Source organism: Taudactylus pleione, unplaced genomic scaffold (assembly GCF_031769625.1).
Source record: "Taudactylus pleione unplaced genomic scaffold, aTauple2 ptg000206l, whole genome shotgun sequence".
NCBI lineage: Eukaryota > Metazoa > Chordata > Amphibia > Anura > Myobatrachidae > Taudactylus > Taudactylus pleione.
The window spans coordinates 7,798,827-7,823,536 of record NW_028284608.1 but is presented as its reverse complement, the minus strand read 5'-3'; the positions used below and the strand labels follow the sequence as shown (position 1 = coordinate 7,823,536).

Genomic DNA, 24,710 nt, shown 5'->3' with positions numbered 1-24,710 from the left:
AGCTATTATCTTCTAGAAGGTGCTAGTTAAATGTTAAGTAGAATCTGAATGGTTGCTATGGGCAACATCTCCACTTGTAAAACCTCTCACTTTAGTAAATTTACCCCTAGACGCCAGGACTTGACATGGAAGAGCACTGTATTAATAGATTACTGATCACAGTGGTTTATCGCTTGCTGAGATATTAAAGATCACTAGATCACTATTAGAAGAGATCTGTTGCTATATGAATCAGCCAACTCCCTGAAGATGTTGGCTTTAAAAAATAGGATTAAACATGGTACCTGTATCCGCCTCCAAAATGTCTCCCATCCCCTGTGAATTGACGCATTTTGCAAAAAAAATGAACGCCATGCAGAATACACGTGGTTCCAATCTTTGTCCACCGTGAGTATTTTTGCACATGGATGCCGTGTGCAGTTGCGATACAACTTGAAAAGGGAAAAACACTTCTAAATCGTGTACCTAGTTACCATACACATTAATTGTAGCCAGATTCGGTCTCCTGCCGCCAAGTTATTTTGGTAGTCTTGATTTTCTTTTGGTCCGCCTTGCATAATAGCCGTCCTCACTGTGTACTGTATATGCAGCAGATGCAATTTAACATGTTTTATATGAAATTCTTTCAGAATACAGTCGTTGCACTTTTAAGTTTATATTGTATAACGTTATTTGTTATTTGTATGTCAACAAAATATGTTTTTGGTAAATATTGAATAATGAAAAGATTTAATTTTTTAGGTCTGAATTTGAGTATTTGTATGTTTTTTTTTTTTAGGTTTTTTTTATTTTTTATTTTCCTTTTTGTGTTGTTTTATTTGTGATTCACTTATTTAAACACCTAACAAAGCAACATGGCTCATTTTCAAGTGAGAGAATGGGAAATCACTTCTGAAACATTCTAATGGGGTTTATTTATTAATTGCCTGGTGCTACCAATCGTGTTTATGTCCGAAATTTAATAGGGCAAAAAGCGGCTAATTAGCCTTGCCCTTTTAAATTTCGGGCATAAACATGATCGGAAGGGCCGGGTTTTAGAACCAGGCCCTTAATAAATAAACCCCTAGTTGTGTTTCATACATAAATATTTAAAGTTATTTATTTTCTTTTCATTTTAGGATGATCTGAAAACAGTATTTTTGCACAGTTGTGACTATATGCATACTGATCTGTGTCTCTGTAATAAGATGCAATAGTTTTTTGTAGTCTCGTGCGTCTTGGTAAAGCCGTAGTTCTTGTGGACCTATTGTGAGATAGTGGACAGCATGTGTGTGTCAGTTGTCGTGTAAAATGTGATGCTGCAATTTTCAAACTATGTAACAGACAATCTGTCTTCCTTCTAGGTGTGTAATTATGTAACCTATATGCCGTAACTTAGCAGGAAATACTTTCTCTTTTTTTTTTTTTGTGTGCACATGTACAGTTAATAAAGTGACAATATGCAACAGTAATGGCAGTTCAGAGATAGATGATGTGGTTTGCACAGAGACACAGAAGGCCTAATAAGGAGTCGCATGTAAGCTTGAATGCATCTCAGCCGTTACTCAGCGACAGCTGAATGTGTGTTATTGGGAGTGGATGTGTAGCCAGAGTTACTATATACGGAATCGGTCGGCGGTTCGATTCCTGGCAGCGCCTGGTCGACAAAAGTAGAGTACCCGGCAGCAGAAGCCCGACAGCGCTGGAAATCCGGATCGTCGATAGGTAAGTACTTATTAACCTAACCCCCTAACCCTCCTTAGGGGTGCCTAACCCTAACCTCCGCCCTAAGTGCCTAACCCCCCCCCCCCCTTCCCCGCTGCCTAAACCGAAGTCCCCCAGGGGGATGCCTAACCCTCCCTCCCCCTAGCCTAACCCTAACCCTCCTGGGGGGGTGCCTAACCCTAAGTCACCCCCCGGGTGCCCTAAACCTCCCCCCCCCCCCGCGGCAGTCCGCTCAGAGCGCCCGGCATCCCTTTGATCGGGATGCCGGGCGCCTGTCTCCCAGCATCGGGAAAATGTCAGGCGTCTACATCTAGACGCCCGGCATTTCACCCTCGCTGGGAAATGACATCCGGGAAGCCAGCTGTCGGTATTAAGGCAGCCGGCTTCCCGATTGTATACCCTATATATAGAGTTGTTCTTATGCTCTGTACACTACAAAATTAGTTGCATCTCCAGCTCATAGCATGGGTATGGGTAAGCTCCAAGGATAATGGTGATGGACGATTTTGCGGATGGCGAAGTGGGACCGTGCGATTGCATAGAAGCGCATGACTCAGAATAGGGGACTATAGTTACATTAGTATTCTGTGCGCTACAGGCATCCGGAATTGAGGTCGCATTACGTGCAACTGGCCCATGGTCTACAAAAGTATTCCATTGCTATCAAGCTCCTATACCTGCTTTTGCTCTTCACAACCCGCAGTCTAAGAGATTTCAAAATGGAAGATCCAGTGGTCAAAATTAAACCTAAAATAAATTATGCCCATTTTTGTTTCTATTTTCCAAGACTTGCAAAACTGCTCAGCACGGAATGTAACTCTGGTAAAAAAAAAAAAAAAATTCACCTAAAACCATAAGAACCCAAAAATGAAATGTTCATTTCACCTTATGAGATAGCTTAAGGAGGATGGGGAAAACCTTTTTACTTGGTTAATCACTACCAGATATGGAGAAAAATATAAGACTATAGGGACCCCCAAATAAAATCTCAGCAGAAGAAATTGTTGATGTAATTACATCAAAACCATCAGACACAGATGGGTCTGTAAGGTCGTCTTATGTAATATATTCTTGTTACTCGCATAACGAAGGTGTTTAATAATTACTACAGGGAAATAGATTCCATTTGGAATGTCCTGTTCCAAAGCAGGTCACCCCAATTCCTAACACATTGTGCTAACTACAGAACAATAGCTCCCTTTTTAAATACAAATCTTTAAAATATTTAATCAGAAGTCATAGCGGACAGATTTATCCCTTACTGCCTGTTTTAATCAACCCTGAGAATGTGGGATTTATAAGCTTGAGAGAAGCCCTAGATGACACTATTAGGCGAGTCATTCTCATTGATTAAATAAATTAATTTATATTGTCCTCAATTGTCCAAGCTCTGGATGCTAAACAAGCCTTCGTTAGTCTCTTCTGGCCATGTTGGTTTTCAAGCCGATTATCTGCAGACTAAAGCTGTCCACACATCTAAAGATTATCTGTCCAACCAGCCAACTAGTAGATTGGTTGGAATGAAAATCTGGTAATTAATACAATCAGCAACTTGCTCCCAGACACTGAAAAATGGACCAAAACTGTTGTATGAACAAATAGTTTAGATCAAACATTTAACAAACTTGTCTGACCGACCATTTTCATCTGTTTTCTGGCATTTAGGAGTAAATTGCTGATAATCATTTACTCCCATTCCTTACCAGATTTTCATTCCAACCAATCAACAAGTTGGCTGGTTGGATGTAAGTTGTTCTAGTGTGTGGCCAGCTTAAGGGTGGGCACACTAGAACGACCGGCAGTCTTGCCAATGGTCGGGGCGATGCAAGATTGGCGATAAACACTAGGAAGATTTAACGAACTTCATTAAACTACACAGGCCTGCATGCGCTATCGTTCGATTAGCCGTGCAGCATGTGACCCGCGGGGGCAAGCACTAGGGCATACACACTGCACAATATGCCCGATTTGTCATTCCTAATGGGCCGGAAACGACAAATCAGGCTGATAGGTGTCCCCGGCCTTACAAGCCCCTGATTTTGATCCATCGTCCTCGGTGATGACAAATGGCTTTATATCTATACCGTCTAAGCTTGGTAATGGAAGGAGACTAGAAAACACACACACACACACACACACCCCCCCCCCCCCCCCCCCCAAACCCAGAGATAAAGGCAATGGGTGTAGGGACTAAACAATATTAAATTGGACTATTTGCGGCTGATATACTGCTCATTCTCACAAAAGGCATGATTAGGAGGTGAACGCAGTATTGATGGCGCAAGCAAATGGCTGATGTTTTAAACCATACGTCTGAGTCTCACAGCTCAAGCGTCACCATTGTCTGAGAACAGTAAGACGGCAAAGAATTGGACGCACTGTCTGAGAATATTATTGGCCGTTTGTTGGTAGTAACAGGAGTGGTGAAGCCGACACCGGCGCAATGCTGATAGTGGCTGAGTTTAAAGACGCACAGCCGCTCACACAGGACGCCATAATTAGACACAAAAACTGCAGCATAGGGCTGGTGCAATTATCAATGGTGCCACCGATCGCATGTCCGTCGGACGGAAAGATGCAGCAAGTGGGCGTCTCAAGTTCTTTACAAATTGGAGGTAGTATTAGCATAAAGAAGCTTTGCAACTGCGGTAAAATAGGCCGCCGCGTCTGGTTCCACACCAGAATCAGGCCCAAAACCTCTGATCTTACTGACATTTGTTTAGAGAACTAGATATGTGTTGTGCATCTCAGGATATAAATCAATCCCTAAATCAGCCCTAGCACGTCACCTACACACTTGTGGTGCATACACACGATCAGATTTTTCCTTCAGATATGAACGATAACGATTTAAAAATCGTTCAGTCGTTCATATCTGAAGGAAAATCGTTCATATCTGACATGCCTGAACGATGGACGATCAACGATGCGCGTTCCCGTTTGTCAGATAACGATATCTGACATCTGATGGGTTTGCAGTCAGACTTGGACGATTCCATTCATTTTAATGCAGTCAAAAATCGTTCAATCGTTCAAATCGTTCAGAACTTTGGTAAAATCGTTCAAATCGTTCAATCGTTCAGTCGTTCATCTGACAAATCTGACAAGTCTGACAAATCTGACCGTGTGTACGCTCCATAACATGTATTTGTGTGTACTAACGCCATCTAATATTTGGGAGTTAATCCATATGAAGTAGTCCAATTAGGAATTTTCTGGTTGCATGACCATTTTTTTTAAAATATAATTATTTTTTCCGTGATCTCCCCTATATGCCAATAGTTCAAAACCAGTAATATTTTTGTTTTTTACTTGCTTCCTTTTTGAAATGGTGGCCATCTTTAAATCATGGCAGGCAGTGATTTTCGTGTTTCTAGGCATCTACGCAAATGCAAATATCTCAGGACTGGGATGTGGTAGAGCCTTGAGACAAACACCATTATTCTCCGCAATGTTTAGGCTACATTTTTTGTTTGATGCATAGATTACCTTATTTCACTTTTAATGGTAACTTTTCAGGGTGCCATTATTGGAAAGAAATATCCTGATTCTGTTTTTTTGTGAGGTACACATGTACTAGTAGTTTGTTATCAAAAATGCTGAAGTCTGAGATTTGTTTCCTACTGTTTTTATTCAATTTAGAAAATTAAGTTTCTTCTTCAGGGTCCATAGGCTCCACAGGGAGACCTGTGATGGATCTGGAATCTGGGCACCAGGCAGTTAAAGCTTTCAGCTCCCAGGATGCACTTGGTCCACTCTACCTATACCCCGCCCCTGAGCCAGAGGCAACTCAGTTTCGTTGGTGCCCGGCTGGAGTCTGTCCCCATTACGCAGGGGGCTGCTTAGACAGCCCTTAAGCTTGTTACTTTTTTTATTTAATTTAGTTTCCCTGATACAGGTGTAGTTAGGGTGGTTCTTTTACCTCACATACTCTATATAAAAGATAATATTTGTGAGGTCTGTCGCATACTGTTGTGCGCTGCACTGTGCCATATTTAGGCAAAGACTCCTGCAGCTCAAAGCGTCAGACAGAAACAGTGTGTCGCATACTTAGGCAGTGGGCTCCTGCAGCTTATCCAAGCATCAGTCAGCACCAGTGTGTGTATGTGTGTGTGTATATATATATATATATATATATACATACACACACACACATACACACGTGTGTTTGTGTGTATGTATATGTGTGTATATGTATACACACACACACTAGCGATTGCACAGTGCCATATTGTGTGTCTAACACACTTCTGCACCCATTCTGCTATTTTGCAGGTTATGTGCTACAGGTTTAAGTGAGGAGGATTTGGTTTGGGAGGGATTGTGTGAGGAGTTATAATCCATGCACCTCAAACCCCCCCAACAATGGTACAGGAACTCCCTGCCTTTTCTCAGGTACTGGCCTCCATTGCGGGCCACCTGGCAGTATCAGCTGTTTTTTCCCAGATGGGGTTACCTCAGCAGACCATCATGCCCTCTCAGGGTCTACCTCAGATTATGCAGACTCCTCCTGTACCTCAGCAGTCTGTCATTCCCTTACAGGGACTACCACAGGCTATGCATCCGCCATGGGTAGATGTTTTCTCTACTTCACTGCAGAGCCTGGTGACTTCCTCTTCTGCCCTTCAGGCCATGTTGCAGGGTGAAAAACCCCTAAAGCCAGCTAAGCGTCCTGTGTTGTCATCTCAGTCAACACAGCTCTCAGAGTCTGAGATGTCTTCTGACGACGGAGAGATTGCTGATGCCTCTAACCCTGACTCACCTCTGCAAGAGGCGGAGACTAGGTCAAATATAAATATTCCTGCCTTGGTGCGTGCTGTCAGATCCATATTGGTAATAGAGGGTGACGAGCCAGCCCCTCAATCCAAACACCCTCAGTTTAAACTGGTCAAGGTGACTTCAGCAGTATTCCCTCTATCAGATCAGCTAGTGGATCACATGGCTGCGGCCTGGCAAGCGGTATCAGCCTCAAACGCATTTGGCCTCATGTTTCCCATTTTTTACAATCAGCCTCAGGAAATGGGTATCACCCCCTGCGTTGGATTCACATGTTACACGTTTAATAAAAAGTACTACACTACCTATGCCTTCCATTTCTTCCTTAAAGGATCCTACAGATAGGAAGGTGGAAACTTGCCTGAAATCGATATACTCTCTTTCAGGAGCTGTTGCCTGCCCGTCCATGGCTATCTCATGGGTAGCTAAAGCTATAGAGAGCTGGGCCGATGCACTTGAGGACTCCTTCCCCTCGGAAGCTCCTGAGAATCAGGTGTCATTGGTTGGCCACATTAGGGATGTGGCTGCATATATTGGTGAGGCTGCTCTGGATGCCAGTCTACTGCCCTCCAGGGTCTCTGCCGCAGCCACGTCTGCTCGCCGTTCCCTGTGGCTCTTGGAGGTCGGATGCTGATTCCAAGAAAGTACAAGTTCTGGATAATCACTGCGCATAGGGAAAGGTCCTAAGGGGTGGGGTCTGCTGCATCTATGAAGAAAGGTGTCTGAACTTCTGATATTAAATTAAATAATGATGGTATAGATGTGCTCAAAAAAACCCTTTTTGTTCTGGTATGAAAATGATAAAAGAAACAAGGTATCTAAAGGTTTAAACTAATCTTAATTCCACATTCATGAGGAAATTGTTGTGCCAGCCTTTCAGTTTCCAAGCCTCTCGGCAGTTGAGGCCTCTTTGGATGTGGTGCAGGCTTTCAATATTTTTGTGGACCATACCAGCTCCCTTCGGAAGTCAGACTCCTTGTTTGTCCGCTACGGATTTCACAAGAAGGGATGGCCAGCCAATAAGCAGACATTGGCTAGATGGCTGCGTATGATGATCTCTGAGGCTTACACTCAGGAGGGGCTTCCTGTTCTGCCCTCTGTTACCGCTCATTCTAATCGGTCTATGGGTTCCCCGTGGGCAGTTTGCCGTGGCGCCTCAGCTGTTCACCTTTGTAAGGCTGCCACGTGGTCTTCTGTCCAGACCTAAGGTTCTATGCATTTCATACCTTCGCCTCTCAGGATGCTTCCTTTGGGCGGCGGATTCTCCTCTCAGCACAGGAGTGTCCCCACCCTTAAAAGGACTGCTTTGGGACATCCCCAAGGTCTCCCTGTGGAGCCTATGGACCCTGAAGAAGAAAATGAGAGATATGGTAAGAACACCTTTTGTTGTCTCTCTTTCTTCGAAGTCCATAGGGTCCTCATGGCACCCACCCTGACGCACCTGGCTTCAGATGGGCTTTGCTCTGGACACTGGTTTTCCTGTCTCCTTTTACGTGAGAATGTGATTCTTGAGTGTTCCAGACTTTCGTCTGTCTCTTTTATCCTCCACCGACCATTGGCTTACTACGAACTGAGGTGCCTCTGACTCTGGGGTGGGGTATAGGGGAGGCCCAGTGCATCCAGGGAGTAAAAATTTAACTGCGTGGTGCCAGATATCCTTGCCATCACCTAAACCCCAAGGTCTCCCTGTAGACCCTATGGACTTCGAAGAAAGAGAGATAACAAAAGTAAGTTCTTACCCTATTTTGCGAACCTGAGATTTTTAAGCCTAAGGTTGGTCAAATTTAGAAAATGAGACATTCTATCCAATGATGTAACCACAAGGTTACTTGAGGTGAACCTTGTGGTTACATCATTGGATACAATGTCGCGGTTCCCACCATAGACTTCAATGGAGATTTGTCACCATTGAAGTCTGTGGAGGAAACAGGTTGACCGCATACAGCCAATCAGAAAGCAGCTACGATGGAGATGCCCGCCGATTGGCTGGCGCCTCCTGCAATGACTGGGCACACGTGGGCCCGGGTCATTCGCAAGGTGGAAAGGTATGTGTAAACACACACCCTTCCTCCTGTCCGGCATGGTTTGGGGAATTTTTTTTTTTTTAACCCCCTAGATGCCTACAAGGAACGAAGAGTACCTGAACTAAGCATTGGAGAGGGGAGTATGGATTTTTTATTATAGGTACCCCTATGGAATCCTACTGGACAAGGGGATATGATGTCTTCAGGGATATTAGGTATGTGTAATAGTATGTTATAATAAAGTTTTACTGACACTGTGTGTGTGTGTTGTGTTTTTTAAGTATTTTTTTGGCTGTGGAACGACAGGTACCTGCGAGCCAGTAATGCCCTGAATGCTGGTACTTGTGGTTCTCCAAGTACCAGCATGCAGGGGAGGCTTGCTGGGATGTGTAGTACCACAGCTGAAGACAATATTTACACCTCTATTTTACACTACACTTTGACACTATCAACCCGGCACCCAACCCCCACGGGGGCTGGTGATAGCCCCGGGCTCTAAGCCAAGGCCTAGGGTGCCCTGGAGAGGGGGACCCCTTTATTTGGGGGGGGGGGGGGGTCCTCGGCCTGGGCTGACTAGCGTCAGGGGTAATGCCTTGGCCAGGGAAACCGGTGAAAGGGTTTGCCTGGCTGTGGCATTACCCCCACGCTATAAAGAGTCCGGTGCTGGTTATGGAGATTACAGGGGACCCCTACTCGTTTTGTCCCATTTTTCCACAACCAGGACCGGCTCAGCAAAGCCCTGTGCTGGTTCTTAATATACAGGGGCACCCTACGCATTTTGCTCCGTGTTTTTAGAACCAGGACAAGCATTATAAAGCCTAGGGCTGGTTATGCTTTTGGGGAGGGGCTGCATGTCTTTGTATTTCAAAAAAAAAAAAAAAAAAAGACAGAAGCCATCATGGATCTCACTGATCTGTGATGGCTTCTGTATAACTCGCACCTTTTAATGCTTGTCGCATTAAAAGGTGTCAAAACTCGCCTAAATTCGCATATGTAGTAGCCTCGAGCTGAAAAGTTCGCAGGCTATTACATTTGTGAGTCGCAGGACAAACTCACACTTTTTAAAAGTGCAAGTCTGTACGGTTACCAAAACAGACAACCTATTACATTTGGTCCCATGAATCTCAGTGGCCCGAAAGTGAATACTGATAAATCGAGACCGCAGGCATTTAGGACACCTAGCAAGCACCAATCTGTTCTAAACGTGTCAGGAACTGCTCCAACAGTACAACGAGAGCAAACACTTCGGCGCAAACTGATGGGTTATGAATTTTCAGTTGTATAGCTTGGGTGCATCCCACATTAACAACCATTCAAAAGAAACAGCATCGTCACAGGACCATTGAAAAGTGGAGACGCATCATATGGTCTGATGAATCCAGATTTTGCTTATATTCCAATGACAGCCGCTCCAGAGTCATGAGGATGGATGGGGAAACGTTCCAACCATACTGTGTCCAACGAGCTGTGCAGAAAGGAAGTGTCATGTTTTGGGGTGTATTTTGAGTACTGGACCTGGACCCTTGGTTGAGGTGTCTAATAGTATGGAAGTGGTGGACTATGTGACATTGTTCGAACATGCAGTTTTGCCATTTGTCCAGTTTCTGAAAGACGAAGACCATCTCATGGATCCACTGTTTCAGGATGATAACTGTACTGTCCATCGCGCTAAGATTGTGCAGAATTAGTTTGCAGAGCACCAGACTGACGTGCCACATCTCACATGACCCTCCAAGTCGCCAGATCTCAATGTTATTGAGAACATTTTGGACAAACACCCTCTGAATGTGGCTGCATTGAAGGACCACTTGGTCATGGAATGGGTGCATTGCAATGTGATCCAGAGTCATATTGATAGCATGCCTAGGAAAATCCCAGCTGTCATTAAAGCAGGTGGTGATGTAACGCCATATTGATGTCTAATGTGAGCATTCCATATTATTTTATCCGCTGTGATTATGTACCTCTCACAAAAAAACTGAAACCTGATATTTCTTCCCAAGCTAAACTAATGGCACCCTGAGAAGTCATATTGTTGCAAATATTTTGTTCTTGTTGGGCCCTTTTATTCACCATTAAAGTGAAATAAGGTAACCTATGCACCAGACCAAAGATGTAGCCCAAATGTTGCTGGGAAAAATGGTTATTGTTCCATGGCTCTACCACATCCCAGTCCTGAGATATTTGCGTAAATGCCTAGAAGCACAAAAATCACTGTTTGCCATGATTTAAAGACGGCCACCATTGTAAAAAGGAAGCAAGTAAAAAAAATAAATAATAATAATTAGTGGCTCTGGAGTATTGGCATATAGGGGAGATAACTGACAAAAAAATTTTTATTTAAAAAAATTGGTCAAGCAACCGGTGTTTTTGCCTCCAATACAAATGGGTGTGCACCTTGAAATGAGCTAGGAAAACAAAGAAGTATGGCAGAGCCTCAGTTTTTGCAGTACTTAAATGAACCTCCAATAGATGCAAGTGTGGGTTGCAACTTAAGCACTTGAATGCAGGGTTAGTGAATACAGGTGTTGCACTACTGTACGTCATTGCTACACATCCCTCCTATTAGGTTGTGTACTGCCTAATCTTTCATTTCAGATATACAATTACACACACTTTTATGTGAGTTTTGGAATGGAAATTTATTCTCAAAAGTCCGTCATTCAGGACAATGAAACAACAACAGCCTGCATACAAAAATAATGCAGAATTTTCTTGGTACAGTATACCAAAAAGTTTATAGGAGTTTACGAACAGAGGTAAAATATGAAGGGGGAGATATCAAGCCGCTTAAAAGAGCGTACAAGTGCCCCTCGCAACCAATCAGCTTCTAGCTATCATTTATCAAGCACAATCTATAAAATGATAGGCAGAATGTGATAGGTAACTTGGCCAATCTTTAAAAGGCTTGATACATCTCCAAAGTGTATATTGCTGGACATATACCCGTCCCCCCCACACTGCCGCTTCAGACCCAGCTTTAGTCGCAAATGATGACCTAAGTTACTCCAAGCTGACCATTGCTTGGATAGATTCAGTCTGTGTGTGTAGGACGGTCAGGTGGCTTAATGTGGTGGCTATGTACACGTCCTGAGGTATAATGGTGCAGTCTGCCTTACAGCCCAAAATAGAGGTAGTGTTGGTTTCGTGCAATAAGTCTACAGTTCCCGGCACGACCGTCAGATTCTGGTAGTGGCCGTTCTCGGCATACGCCAGCTTTTCTTCAGGTTTCGGCGAATCCTCACCATCGTCTTCAGTAAGCTCTGACTTGTCCCCGTCTTCAGCCTTCGGATCCAGGACAACAAGGAATGACTTCCATGGCATGTTTTTGTCATGGATCTTTAATAAAAAGAAACATTAATAACAGATGTGAGAATACACAATAATACTCTCATGGGTGTGTTTGTATGAAAGCAAATAACATTAACCTTTTGGTGGTACAATCTGACAGCACTTAAGACCTGCAAAATGAGGATTTAGGACAAGACGTAAGAAATGAAAGAACAAAATGTATAAAACTCAGATAAATCTGTACAGGCTGCAAGAGATGACGCTGACATGAGATACATATAAAGGGTTAAAAAAAGAAAAACAAAACTTTGGTCTGGTTTTAATTAAATAATTATTTTATTTATTAGCATTTATTTAATGGCCTACTATATTCATTAATAGCAAATTAACAATTTATATAAAGGCTTTCCAATTCATTCAAAGTTTATACCTTCTCGTTCTACAGTACTTTATAGATTCTGCCATCAATGTATTGTCATCGAATTATACAGACACACACACTCACATTCACTCTCTCTATTTACTAAAGTGCGGGTTTTTAGAAATGGAGATGTTGCCCGACCATAGGGCTATTCAGAAGTCCGATGATCATAGGATCTGTGACCGATGCGGCTTGTTTATGCGCAGATGCTTGGATTTGTGAAGCCGCAGATGGGCGTCTCAGTATATTTGTTTGCGTCATTTCCATATTTTCGCACAGTAGTTGCGTACGGGATCATTAGCGTGCGTCACAGAATCAGGCCCATATCCCCGATAACGTTCACGTACGGCTCCGAATCTGGCCCATATTCCTGATAACGTTAGCGCACGGCTCCGAATCTGGCCCATATTCCTGATAACGTTAGCGCACGGCTCCGAATCTGGCCCATATTCCCGATAAACGTTAGCATAGTTCTGAATCAGGCCCATATTCCTGATAACGGTAGCATAGTTCTGAATCAGGCCCATATTCCCGATAACATTAGCATATTTTTGAATCAAGCACATATTCCCGATAATGTTAGCGCACGGCTCCGAATCAGGCCATTATTCCCGATAACGGTAGCACAGTTCTGAATCAGGCCCATATTCACGATAACGGTAGCATAGTTCTGAATCAGGCCCATATTCCCGATAACGTTAGCACAGTTCTGAATCAGGCCCATATTCCCGATAACGTTAGCGTACAGCTCTGAATCAGGTCCATATTCCCGATAATGTTAGCGTACAGTTCTGAATCAGGCCCATATTCACGATAACGTTAGCGTACAGCTCTGAATCAGGCCCATATTCCCGATAACGTTAGCGTACAGCTCTGAATCAGGCCCATATTCCCGATAACGTTAGCATAGTTCTGAATCAGGCCCATATTCCCGATAACGTTAGCGCAGTTCTGAATCAGGCCCATATTCCCGATAACGTTAGCGTACAGCTCTGAATCAGGTCCATATTCCCGATAACGTTAGCATAGTTCTGAATCAGGCCCATATTCCCAATAACGGTAGCGTACAGCTCTGAATCAGGCCCATATTCCCGATAACGTTAGCGTACAGCTCTGAATCAGGCCCATATTCCCGATAACGTTAGCGTACAGCTCTGAATCAGGCCCATATTCCCGATAACGTTAGCACAGTTCTGAATCAGGCCCATATTCCCGATAACGGTAGCGTACAGCTCTGAAGCAGGCCCATATTCCCGATAACGTTAGCGTACAGCTCTGAAGCAGGCCCATATTCCCGATAACGTTAGTGTACAGCTCTGAAGCAGGCCCATATTCCCGATAACGTTAGCACAATTCTGAATCAGGCCCATATTCCCGATAACGTTAGCGCACGGCTCAGAATTGGACCCATATATACCAGATAACATTAGCATAGTTCTGAATCAGGCCCATATTCCCCCTAATGGAGACTTTTTGCACTTAAACCTTTTTCTCTGCTTCCCATGTTCTAATTAGTCTCCCTTCCAAAGTTGGTGACATCCTGGTTGTTAGATCAAGCTACAGCCGTCTCTGAATAGGGGAAGGTTAATCATGGCCACCTTGTGTATATACACAAACACACTGAATCATAGCACGTTTGAGCAGCTCTCTCACCGTGGTGTGCCTGCGGAGCGTGGACTTGTCAGTAAAGGTCCGCTGACACGCAATGCACATGAACGGCTTCTCTCCGGTGTGGATGCGATTGTGCCGCTGTAGTGCGTTCAGCTGAGTGAATTGTTTTCCACATTGATTGCAACAATAGGGGCGTTCTCCTGAATGTAGGATAGAATTGTACACGGCATTAGCCCAGATTTCTCACATCTTACAGTATCTAATAGGATAAAGACATTCTTCCTCCCCTCACATCATAACTGGCGTCTGGCAAGTACCATGAGCAACATAATGACTTGTGTCCTCACACCTCAGCTAAATATCATAGGCTTTCCTATGCCTCCAGGGCTCCCTAGCCATTACATAGCAAATCATCAGTTACCAATACGATAGGAAAAGGCTGCACTGTATTACAGTCTGCACAAGTCGCAGTTGGTGCCGGCATTGATCACACATCACAGTGCTGAAAGGCCCTTCCCTCCTGTGATACAACATGGCAGGTGCACGAGCCAAAGTAATCGCCATCCTTAGCTAAACACACTGGGCCTGATTCAGAGCCGGACGCAATTAGCGCTCGCTCGTCCAGAAAATAGGGGTGGCTATTCAAATCAACCGTTCGCTCTTTGCGGTCTGTTCACGCCTCTAGGTCTGAACGAGCGAACCAAACTTGCGGTCGTTTTTTGAAAAAATACGCCCCCTGGCCGCTCGCATCCTACTTCATGTCCGCTATTTATTAGATTAATCGAGTACATCGACCAGGGTATGAACTGCTCGCTATTCTTGGGGTTGGTTTTTCCTACCACAATTTTGCGAGCAGTTCTGACTATAAATCAACCAAGTGACGTGGTCAATGACGCTGCTGTATTAATTATGCACACCCATAAAACGCCTGTTTTGACCTTTAAGCACGCCTGCGTTCGGATCTCCACTCCCAGTTTTCAAGCACCTTCCCCTGTTACCACCCACATACGCCTCCTACTGTCACTCAAAATAGCAGGCATTCGCTATTTAGTGAACAAACGATTTTCGGCCGCATTGACTGGTTCGCGCATGCGTATTAAAATCCGTACGCATGCGCAGTTGTGCGAACATCGGTCGGAACGAACGAGCGGCCGCTTACGAGCGGCTCTGAATCAGGCCCACTGTTCAATAAATCATTTTCTTTCAAAACAGAGACTAAATGAGTATTACCAGTGTGAACTTTAATGTGTTGGTAAAGAGAATTCCTCTGGGCAAACGTCCTGAAGCAGATATCACATTTAAATGGTTTGGCGCCCGTGTGTATGCGGTTGTGATGCTTTAGGTATTCTTTGGAGGCGAAGCTTTTCCCGCAGGTCTCACACATGAAGGGCCGCTCTCCTGTGCCAGCAACAGAAGGGAAAATAAATACTTTACTCCAGAGTGTTAAAAATTTACTTTCAATACAAATTATGGTAAAACAATGTGTAATTTTGTTAAGCAAACAAAATGTAAATAATCTATGCAATGTAGGTCATCGTCTAGTGTGCTGAGAAATACCTTCACACCAGCCAGCAAATGTCCTTCACTACTCCAGAACAAACGATGTGCTGCCTATAATGAATGGCAAATATCACCATCTGCTGGCTGTATGTAGGAACTGCACTGCACCAGTATCTGCTCTGGTCTGTATCATTTGTTTTTGGCAGGTTTCTGCCAGTCGTGACAGGGGCGAAGGATATCCTGGAATTCTGGTCATGGCAGTAGCATACTGAGGTTGCCGTAAACAAGATCCGTAACCGTGACAGGTGACCTCAACAGATAGCAGTTGAATATCTGATGAAGCGCAGTGCACAGAGGGGGCTGCATGCAGCATAACAGCCTTGCATAAAGTACCACCAATACTTGCGGCGTTCCGATTCTATATGGGATGAGAAAATAGTATCAGAGTATCATACCGCCCCTCCTTGTGAGATAGATACTTCTCCCTTCCGTAAATCATTCCTTATGAAGGGAACCACTTTCAAAAAGAGAAACTAACAAAATATAGAAGTTTAAAAAAAGTTGTTTTTAAAGAATAAGTTTCATCTTGTTGTAATATTCAAGTGATTCTAATATACAGTCAGGTGCATAAATATTGGGACATTGACAGAATTTTCATATTTTGGCCTCTATTCACCACCACAATGGCTTTGAAATGAAACAAACAAGATGTGCTTTAACTGCAGACTTTCAGATTTAATTTGAGGTTAATTACATCCAAATCAGGTGAACGGTGTAGGAATTACAACGGTTTCTATATGTGCCTTCCACAGTTGTTTTCCGTGGTCTTCCGGGTCCTTTGGTGTTGCTGAGGTCTCCGGTGCGTTCTTTCTTTTTAAGAATGTTCCAAACAGTTGATTTGGCCACACCTAATGTTTTTGCTATCTCTCTGATGGGTTTGTTTTGATTTTTCAGCCTAATGATAGCTTGCTTCACTGATAGTGACAGCTCTTTGGATCTCATATTGAGAGTCGACAGCAACTGATTCCAAATGCAAATGTCACACCTAGAATCAACTCCAGACCTTTTACCTGCTTAATTGATAATGAAACAACGAGGGAATAGCCCACACCTGTCCATGAAATAGCTTTTGAGTTGATAGTCCCACTTTTGGCCCCTTAAAAAGTGGGAGGCACATATAGAAACCGTTGTAATTCCTACACCGTTCACCCGATTTGGATGTAATTACCCTCAAATTAAATCTGAAAGTCTACAGTTAAAGCACATCTTGTTTGTTTCATTTCAAAGCCATTGTGGTGGTGAATAGAGGCCAAAATATGAAAATTCTGTCAATGTCCCAATATTTACGCACCTGACTGTATGTATTAACTCCTGTAAGTGCTAAATGTATAAACTGTGAGTTCTGATGTTATCGCTTTATTATGTGAAGTGTGTGTCATGGGTAAAACCCGTATGTTATAAGAAATACTTTAGTGTACGCCAGCCATGTTTTCGCTTTTTCCTTGGGTTTTTATAAACATCTGCAATTACGGGTTGCAAAGCTTACAGTTGAGCTCACAATCTCTAGCACTCACTTTCAAGATACATTCTTGAGCGATTTACATCGGTTAGGTTATTAAGCGGTTATATCTTGTGGTGGTATAGTCTATTGCAGGGGTCTTCAACCTTGGCCCTCCAGCTGTTGTAGAACTACACATCCCAGCATGCACTGCCACCTTTTTGATATAACAGCATGCTAAAACTATGGCAGTGCATGCTGGGATGTGTAGTTCCACAGCAGCTGGAGGGCCAAGGTTGAAGACCCCTGGTCTATTGGGACAAGTCAATAAAGCTTTGAATTCTCCAACCTCTCCTGGTCCCTCTCTGCTGTCACTTATCTACAGATGTCTCCTTCTATATTTTTTGCTGCAGTTGCACTAAAAAGTCAGGTCCTGTGAGTCTCTGCTAGCTCCGGACGTCTTTTTTGACTAGGACGCACCAGCAGACTGTGCTGAGTAATTTGATATGTGACACTTGTATATCTGTGTGCACCTGAGTCCCTGAATCCGTATAAGAAGGGATACAATGTAGCGGTCGCAGCTTTTTTCATTCCAAGTACCATTGTGCTTCATATACAGACTCAGTCGCACACAGTTATACAAGTGTCTCAAATGAATCAGCACAGTCTGCTGGTGCGTCCTAGTCACATCGCATTGTGACATTTTTGGCCCCCCAAAAAAAAGACGCTCGCCAGGCAAGCCGCGCTGCGTGGCGAATTGAGGCTAGATGTATGAGGACACACCTGTAAGTGCATCTCTCATGTTGAATTGTGTTTTTCAACTTTTACTTAGATTGTATTTAACCCGATAAGCTCCAAATATGTGTCCTTCCCTTTCTAACCACTCCTGGTCAAACCGTGGACATGTAGGGGCTATTTATCTTGTGTTTCGGGCCTGTCCAGCTCTGGTCCCATTGTGGAGCGATATGTTTAGGTTGATCGCTAGAGCTGCTGGAATGAGAGCAGCCCTGGATCCACTTCTGGCACTGTTTCATGTATACCAAGGGAATATCAACTGTGGCGATAGGTATGTGATGGGGCATACTCTAATAGTGACTAAAGCACTCATTGCCCATCATTTGCTTTCAGCAGCTGTGCCGAGCCTGGAAACTATTGAGTCCCAGGTACACGCTCATTGTGAATTAGAAACTGCGGGATACCCCTACTCCTCTTCAGCCAATAATCCACTGATGAGATGGTTTGGGTGGACTATTAGGGAGAGAAACGGTTAGCTGCTAGTGCAGGGCAATGTCCTATACCTGGCTCTAATGCCTAAGAAATGGTATCATGTGACTTCATTGTTGTGTATTGTACTTATGTTCTCTTGTGAGGAATTTGGCTCATAATTATTAATTCTATGGCTTCACACTACTTTGTTTAATGTTTGACTTTGTCTTTAAGGGGTCTATTTACTAAGCCTTGGATGGAGATAAAGTACCAACCTACCAGCTACTGACATTTTTCAAACACAACCTGTGACATGGCAGTTAGAAGCGGATTGGCTGGTAGTTTATCTCTATCCAAGGCTTAGTAAATAGACTCCTATGTGATTTATGGTGTACCCCTCCCTCCCTTTCTTTTTCATATCCTCCGCTTTGTAATACAATTAAGGATGAACAAAAGCAATAGCGTATCCCTACTATATATTATTGTGTACATTGTGCCCTCATGGAACAACACAATCATAGGGGTCTAGTTACTAAGCAGTGTTAGGAGAAAGAGTGAAAAGTGATAAGAAAGTGATAAGGTGCCAGCCAATCAGCTCCCAACTGCCATCTCACAGGCTGTGTTTGAAAAATGACAGTTGGGAGCTGATTGGCTGGCACCTTATCACAGACTTATCACTTTTCATTCGGTCTCCTAACACTGCTTAGTAACTAGACCCCATAGTCCCACATACCAACTGACTGACAGAAATGTAGAGCAGGCGTCTTCTATAGCCCTCACTCTGCCTGCACCATGCTCCAGTTACGGGGAACATGTACTACTCTGCCCAACAGTTCCTGCAGTGGTTTTCCAGCCAATGGGAAAACAGCTTAAAGGAAAGATGGGGATTCCGGGAAACAAATGGATTCAGTGTACAATGTGGCTCTATGCAACAAATCATATTATATGGGACAAATAATACATGAAGTCTGCACTCTGTTACCTGTGTGACACCGCTTATGGTATATAAGCATGTGATTCTGTGTAAATTTTGCTCCACACTCTTCACAGACAAATGGTTTCTCTCCAGTGTGGATTCTGGGAGGAAGAAAACAAAAATCCTGTTATATTACCCGGTATGGAAATACCAAGCAAGCTATAGTGTGTATGCACAAGGGTGGATCAGCTGGCTACAATAACCTATACAACATAGAATATGATAAGAACAGTCATGTATAGTCAGAAGACTGTCAGAAATCACTCATTGGGCGGTATTCAATTGTTTTCGTGGTCCTGATCTCCCGTCTAAAGTGATGGGAGATCGTGGGCCGCTATTCAATTGTTCCTGCTTTTCGCGCTGATCGCGCCCAGAGTAGTCGGGTTTAGCCGCGTAAAATGGCTTCCCCCGACCAAAGTGCTGGGCGCGATCGCGAAAAGTGCCATTTGTGCGCCCAAACAGGTCACTTTTCACCCACTTCAGTTCGCACCCCCTGTGGCTGATCGTGCCCGACAGGAGCAACAATTGAATACCGTGTTTCCCCGATAATAAGACCTACCCCGAAAATAAGCCCTACCCTTACTTTTGGAAAACAGTCCAAAATAAGCCCTACCCCGAAAATAAGACCTAACAAAATCCCCATTTTGTCCGGTCCCTGCCTGCGCTACACTAAAATGCCCCCAGCTCCGCCCCCCCTCCCCCCATGAAATGGATGCCGCTGTTAAATCTTTAACAGCGGCATCCAATCACAGCTGCAGCGTCTCTCACAGTGAGCGCGCGGCAGCTGGCGGGCATGGCAGCGTCATTTACAGCAGCGCCGCGGAGAGCAAAAAAATAAAGGTAAGTAAAGAATTGTATTGATTTATTGAAATTGCTGTCAATGCTAAATAAAATAAGCCCTACCCAGAAAATTAGCCCTATGGAGTTTTTTGGACAAAAAAAAAAACCAGTGTAATATTATCGGGGAAACACGGTATCTCTATTGGGCACGAAGGGGGCTGAAAACAATTGAATTCTGCCCAATGAATCTGGGCATAACTTTGTGAACGTATTTCCCCCCTCGCAGTTCATGGGTTGGGTCAGTGAGTAATCTTATGTTCGGCACAATACATAAACTCTCTTTACTATACTTTAATGTGAGATATTTATCACTTTCAAATGGATGAATACAGAGATTTATAAAAATAAATACATTAATTTTCCCAAATTAGCTCCACCTTAAACCTTGATGTTGCCCATAGTACCAATCAGCTTCTAGCTAATATTTTATAGCATGTACTAGATAAAGGATAGCTACAATTTGATTGGTTGCTATGGGCAGCTTCTCCACTTGTGGTCTTTAGAAGGGGTGGGTAAGTCTCCCCCTTATAATTGTGTTAAAGGGCCAGTTCCTACCTCATATGTGTTTTAAGTGCAGAAGTCTGGGAAAACTTGGCCTCACAATGTGAACATCCGAAGGGCTTGTCCCCTGTGTGCGTTCTCTCATGAATCCTCAAAGCGGTTTTGGAGCTCAGCCCCTTCCCGCACTGCTGGCAGTAATGCCTCTCCCCGCCGCCCTCGTGGACCTGCAAAATGTGCCTCTTGATGTCTTTTTTCCTTTTAAACTTTTTGCCGCAGAGCTCACAAGGAAACTGGCGCTCGTTGCTGTGGACGTGGCGCTGGTGGCTTTTCAGGTTGCATCGATTAGCAAACGTCTGAGTGCAGATCTCACACTGGTAGATTTCCTCTGAGCCCCCGTGATTCTGCTTAGAGTGCCTCAGGTAACTTTTTTCATCTAGAAAGTTTTCCCCACAGATGGGGCACGAGACTGCCTTACTGCATTGGTTATCTTCATCAGGCTTTTTCTCACTTTCCTCGAGTTCGTCGGGACTGTCTTCATCTTCTTCAGCCTTTATACTGTCCTCCGCCTGCTCATCCATCAGCTCGTCATTACACAGGCTCTGTTCTTTTCCGATGCCATTCAGCAAGGAGTTGACCTCTTCGATATCCTGTTGTTCCCGTAGTCTCCTGGTGTACTTCTTCTTAGGGATCTCGACAACTGCTTTTTTCCCAGCGAGGCGGCCGCTGGATCTCCTGGATTTTGGGCTTGAAAGCTTCAAGGGATCTGTCTTTTTTTCTACATACTCTTCCAAAACTGTAGCTATCGAGGGCTCTTCGCATGACTCCACGGTAGTTTTTTTTTCTGGTGAACAGGGAAGGTTGTTGGCATTATTTGTACCTGGAACGTCTTCTTCTCCAGGAGACTGGATCTCTGCCAGCGAGTTTATTTGCAGTTCATGAATGTCTTCTTCGGCCTCCTGGGATTCAGTAATATTTTGCAGGTCCAACCACACGGATTCCTCCAGCATCTGCTTCTTATGCTGAATGCAGGTTTCGGCCAGATTGATACATTTGAGCTTGTCAGCTATATCAATCATCCTCTGTACTCGGTTTTCTTCCACTTCTACACTGGCAGTGTAGACAAACTCCAGGAATGAGGCGAAGTCCACAGTCGCCACTTCACTCAACAATACAGAAGTAGTGGTGCCACCCAGGAGATGGTCATTGATGAAGACCTCTTTGAAGTACTTGCTGGAGGCAGCCAGGACAGATTTATGGGCAGCAAACTCTTCCCTGTTCCCCTGATGCTCCACTCGAACAGTCACGTCACACAAGTGGCCAAGTAGCCGCAGCTGGTACATTTCATTCAGGAGATGAACAGGCAGTGACTTGGACTCTAACAAGACCGCAGCACTTTCCATTGTAATAAGTCTCTCTGGAACCTGCCTGAAGCAAACAGAGAAAGTAATTTATTGACCTAAATTCAGGGATTGTTAGGCTATGTAACCACTGGCGGTAACATGCCTTTTTAACTCAAGATTAATCATGTAAACGAATGTGAAAATAAAAATCATTCTACCAAATGGGACCATACATATCTGTGATCTTATGTGTGCTTAATATGAAAGCTCATGGCTCAACCTTCAGATTGATATATAGTGAAATGGAATATTTGATGTGCAAGATGTGGCAAATTAACTTTTAGTATTGTTTATTTATACAGCGCCTTCATTTTTACACAGTGCTGTACATAAAGTATTTGTCATTCACATCAGTCCATGTCCCAATGGAGCTTACAGTCGAACTTCCCTAACACACAATGATACGGGGAAAACTTGCAAACCACAAAGAAAGGGCCCTGGTCGGTAATTGACCTGATGACCACAGTGTTGTGAGACAGCAATGCTAACCACAGATAGATGGGTAGTCAGTCAGTCTATGGAGGAAGATAAGTCCATCTAAAAGAGCCACATGGCATCTGGTTTGAGCAATAGACAGGCCTCCTAAAAGATAGTTAAAATGATGATCGGCTACCGAGTGAAAGTCTCCAATCACTGTGACAGTGATAAATGGCTCAAAACCATGAGACTCTAGTGTTCCCGCTAGGCTCTTTTAGCGGCACTCCACTAAAACAGGATGTCCTTAGCCTTCCCCACCCGCCAGCAGCAGTGTCCCACTGGTGGGAATAGTTGCAGTGACAGATCACCGCCCAGTGAATAGACACAGTGCGCAGGTGCACGCCATCTATTCACCGTGAGAGAAGAACTTGAGGGAAGCCCAGCATCTCCGTAAATGCTGGACACGTGAGGAATTAGGGGCGTGTGGCACAAGGACATGCCCCTCCCCTATTGGTCACACCCCTTTTGGACAGCAATCCCAGCACCCTGCCTTGCCGGCTTTTTAGCAGCAACACGAAGACTCTGAAGCCTATATTCAATTACCTGCATTATGTGGCTGCACACACTATGGTAGAATACGGTACCGCAACATCGACAATTTTGCACCTCTATGGAGTGCAAGGAAAAATCAGCAATGCCATTCCGACTACACTTCTTTGTGTACCTTGAGAGCTGGCACATGTGCATATTTATAGGTGTCCGTTGACACCAGGGTACTCAAATAGTGCTGACATATGCCATTCATTGAGGTCATTTTCTGCACTGCCTCCTGAAGACCAAGTAAGGAAGAGGACAAATGTGTCCAAGCTCTGGCATCTCACACAGTACCCATGTGCAGAATTAGAGCTTGGCACACATCCCTGACTCTGGTACACAATAGTTATACAGGCACCTCTTAAAATCCGGACTGCGCTCCTCTACAATTTTGAGATTTGGTTATCTTGAGCGAACTGTGGACCCACCCTAGAGAACTCCATCAATCGGATGTCTGGGAGCTGTTTAAGGACCCTGTGGTACCAAGCATGCAGTGTGGGCACGGAGGAGGACAGGAATTTGGGGGAAAGCCATAGAGCAGTGGAAGACATTGCAGAAGCTCTTCCACCATACCACTCGGTGCCTGTTTCAAGTGCGGTAGTATCCATACTGTAGATAACCGAATGACAGGAGTGCAAAGTCCTCAACTTACATAGCCCCTGTATAATGAGTCCTCCTCTTCTCTAATAGGCATGCACTTGTTCATATCTTTAGCCTAGGCGCACCTTACTTAGTCCTGACCAACTTCTCTGATTCACCCGTATGTGTCCCCACCAGTGATGCCATCGATGGGTCAAACCAAAAATGATTTTTTCATTAATGGTTTCCTGCCATCGATGTAAAGTACTGATGGTGCCATGGTGATCTATTCAATGCCCATCCTTATAGCAAGCATTTGCTCAATGTATCTGTTTCTCCATATGTACTCAAGAAACAAGTCCCTCCTACTCACCACTCCTTGTAAAAAGGTTCTAATGCACAGTTGTGCGTAATCCAGGTATGTTCCCAAACCCAATGGTTTACGTACATCTCCGATGGCGTGGCATGCGCAGATGGCGACTGGGCATGTGCAAAACTCAGCCTGCAAGATCTCTTGCAGCACCCCCTAAGTCGCAGCTGGCCGTTTGTGGGGGGGGGGGGGGGGAAGAGGGGGTGGACTAGGCAGCAATTTAAAGCGTGATATGTTAGTACTCCGACGCGGCTTCACTGGCCCCTTTAGAGTGAAAACACCGTTCATCCTGAGCGATGTTCACGCAGAGTGATCCGATGCTGGGTCTTTGGACGCAAACATCGGATCTGCGATGCTGGCAGTAGGCGTCTTTTTACACAAGACCTCCTGCGGCGTTAGCTTAATTTCGCACAGCCGCTGTGTACCAAGACAAAGGTTGCAACAGCATACGTCTCTGAATCAGGCCCAATGTACAGTAATTAGGAATAAGTGGTGGAGCAGCATCTGATATAAAGAGTTGATTTCAATTAAATGTCACTTTTTTTTGTCATTTACAGTTTAGTTTAGACACATTTTAGGGGGCTCAGCTTGTATAATGTATATGTATTGCCCCCTCCTGATTTTCACCCCTATTCCATAAACCCCACAGGAGCCTCCACTCACATCTGTGCACACTGACAACTCTGTGTAGTCACATACCTTGCGGCTGTACCGTGCAAGCTGGTACAGCGCCGCACTGTGTCGCACCGTCACAGGTGATTACGGTGTGTACCGGAAGTGATGAGGATATACGGTAACCCAGCCGAACACTACCCTTACATAACCTCGCCCATTTCCTTGTTCGTAACCAATCGGCAGTCGTTATGCAAATATCCAATGGCAGAGCAGATGTACACGGCATCACACGCAGCAGCGGGTTATAGCGGGGCTGTGACTGGCTCCTTGTTAGCGGTATAGGCTTTTTTTTATCTGTCGTCGTTGTCGGACTTCGAAAAAATGGTG

At 44.3% G+C, this 24,710-nt stretch overlaps 1 protein-coding gene across 1 annotated transcript; it reads right to left on the bottom strand.

Moving 5' to 3' along the window:
- Positions 1-11,134: 11,134 nt before the first annotated feature.
- On the bottom strand, positions 11,135-24,492 carry GZF1 (GDNF inducible zinc finger protein 1). Its single transcript, XM_088478072.1, has 6 exons — positions 24,408-24,492; positions 20,403-21,773; positions 19,014-19,108; positions 15,058-15,225; positions 13,870-14,027; positions 11,135-11,843 (listed from the first exon to the last, which is right to left on the bottom strand). The coding sequence occupies exons 2-6, from the start codon at positions 21,746-21,748 to the stop codon at positions 11,508-11,510; spliced, it is 2,103 nt and encodes a 700-aa protein (XP_088334198.1). The 5' UTR covers positions 21,749-21,773; positions 24,408-24,492; the 3' UTR covers positions 11,135-11,507.
- Positions 24,493-24,710: the final 218 nt, after the last annotated feature.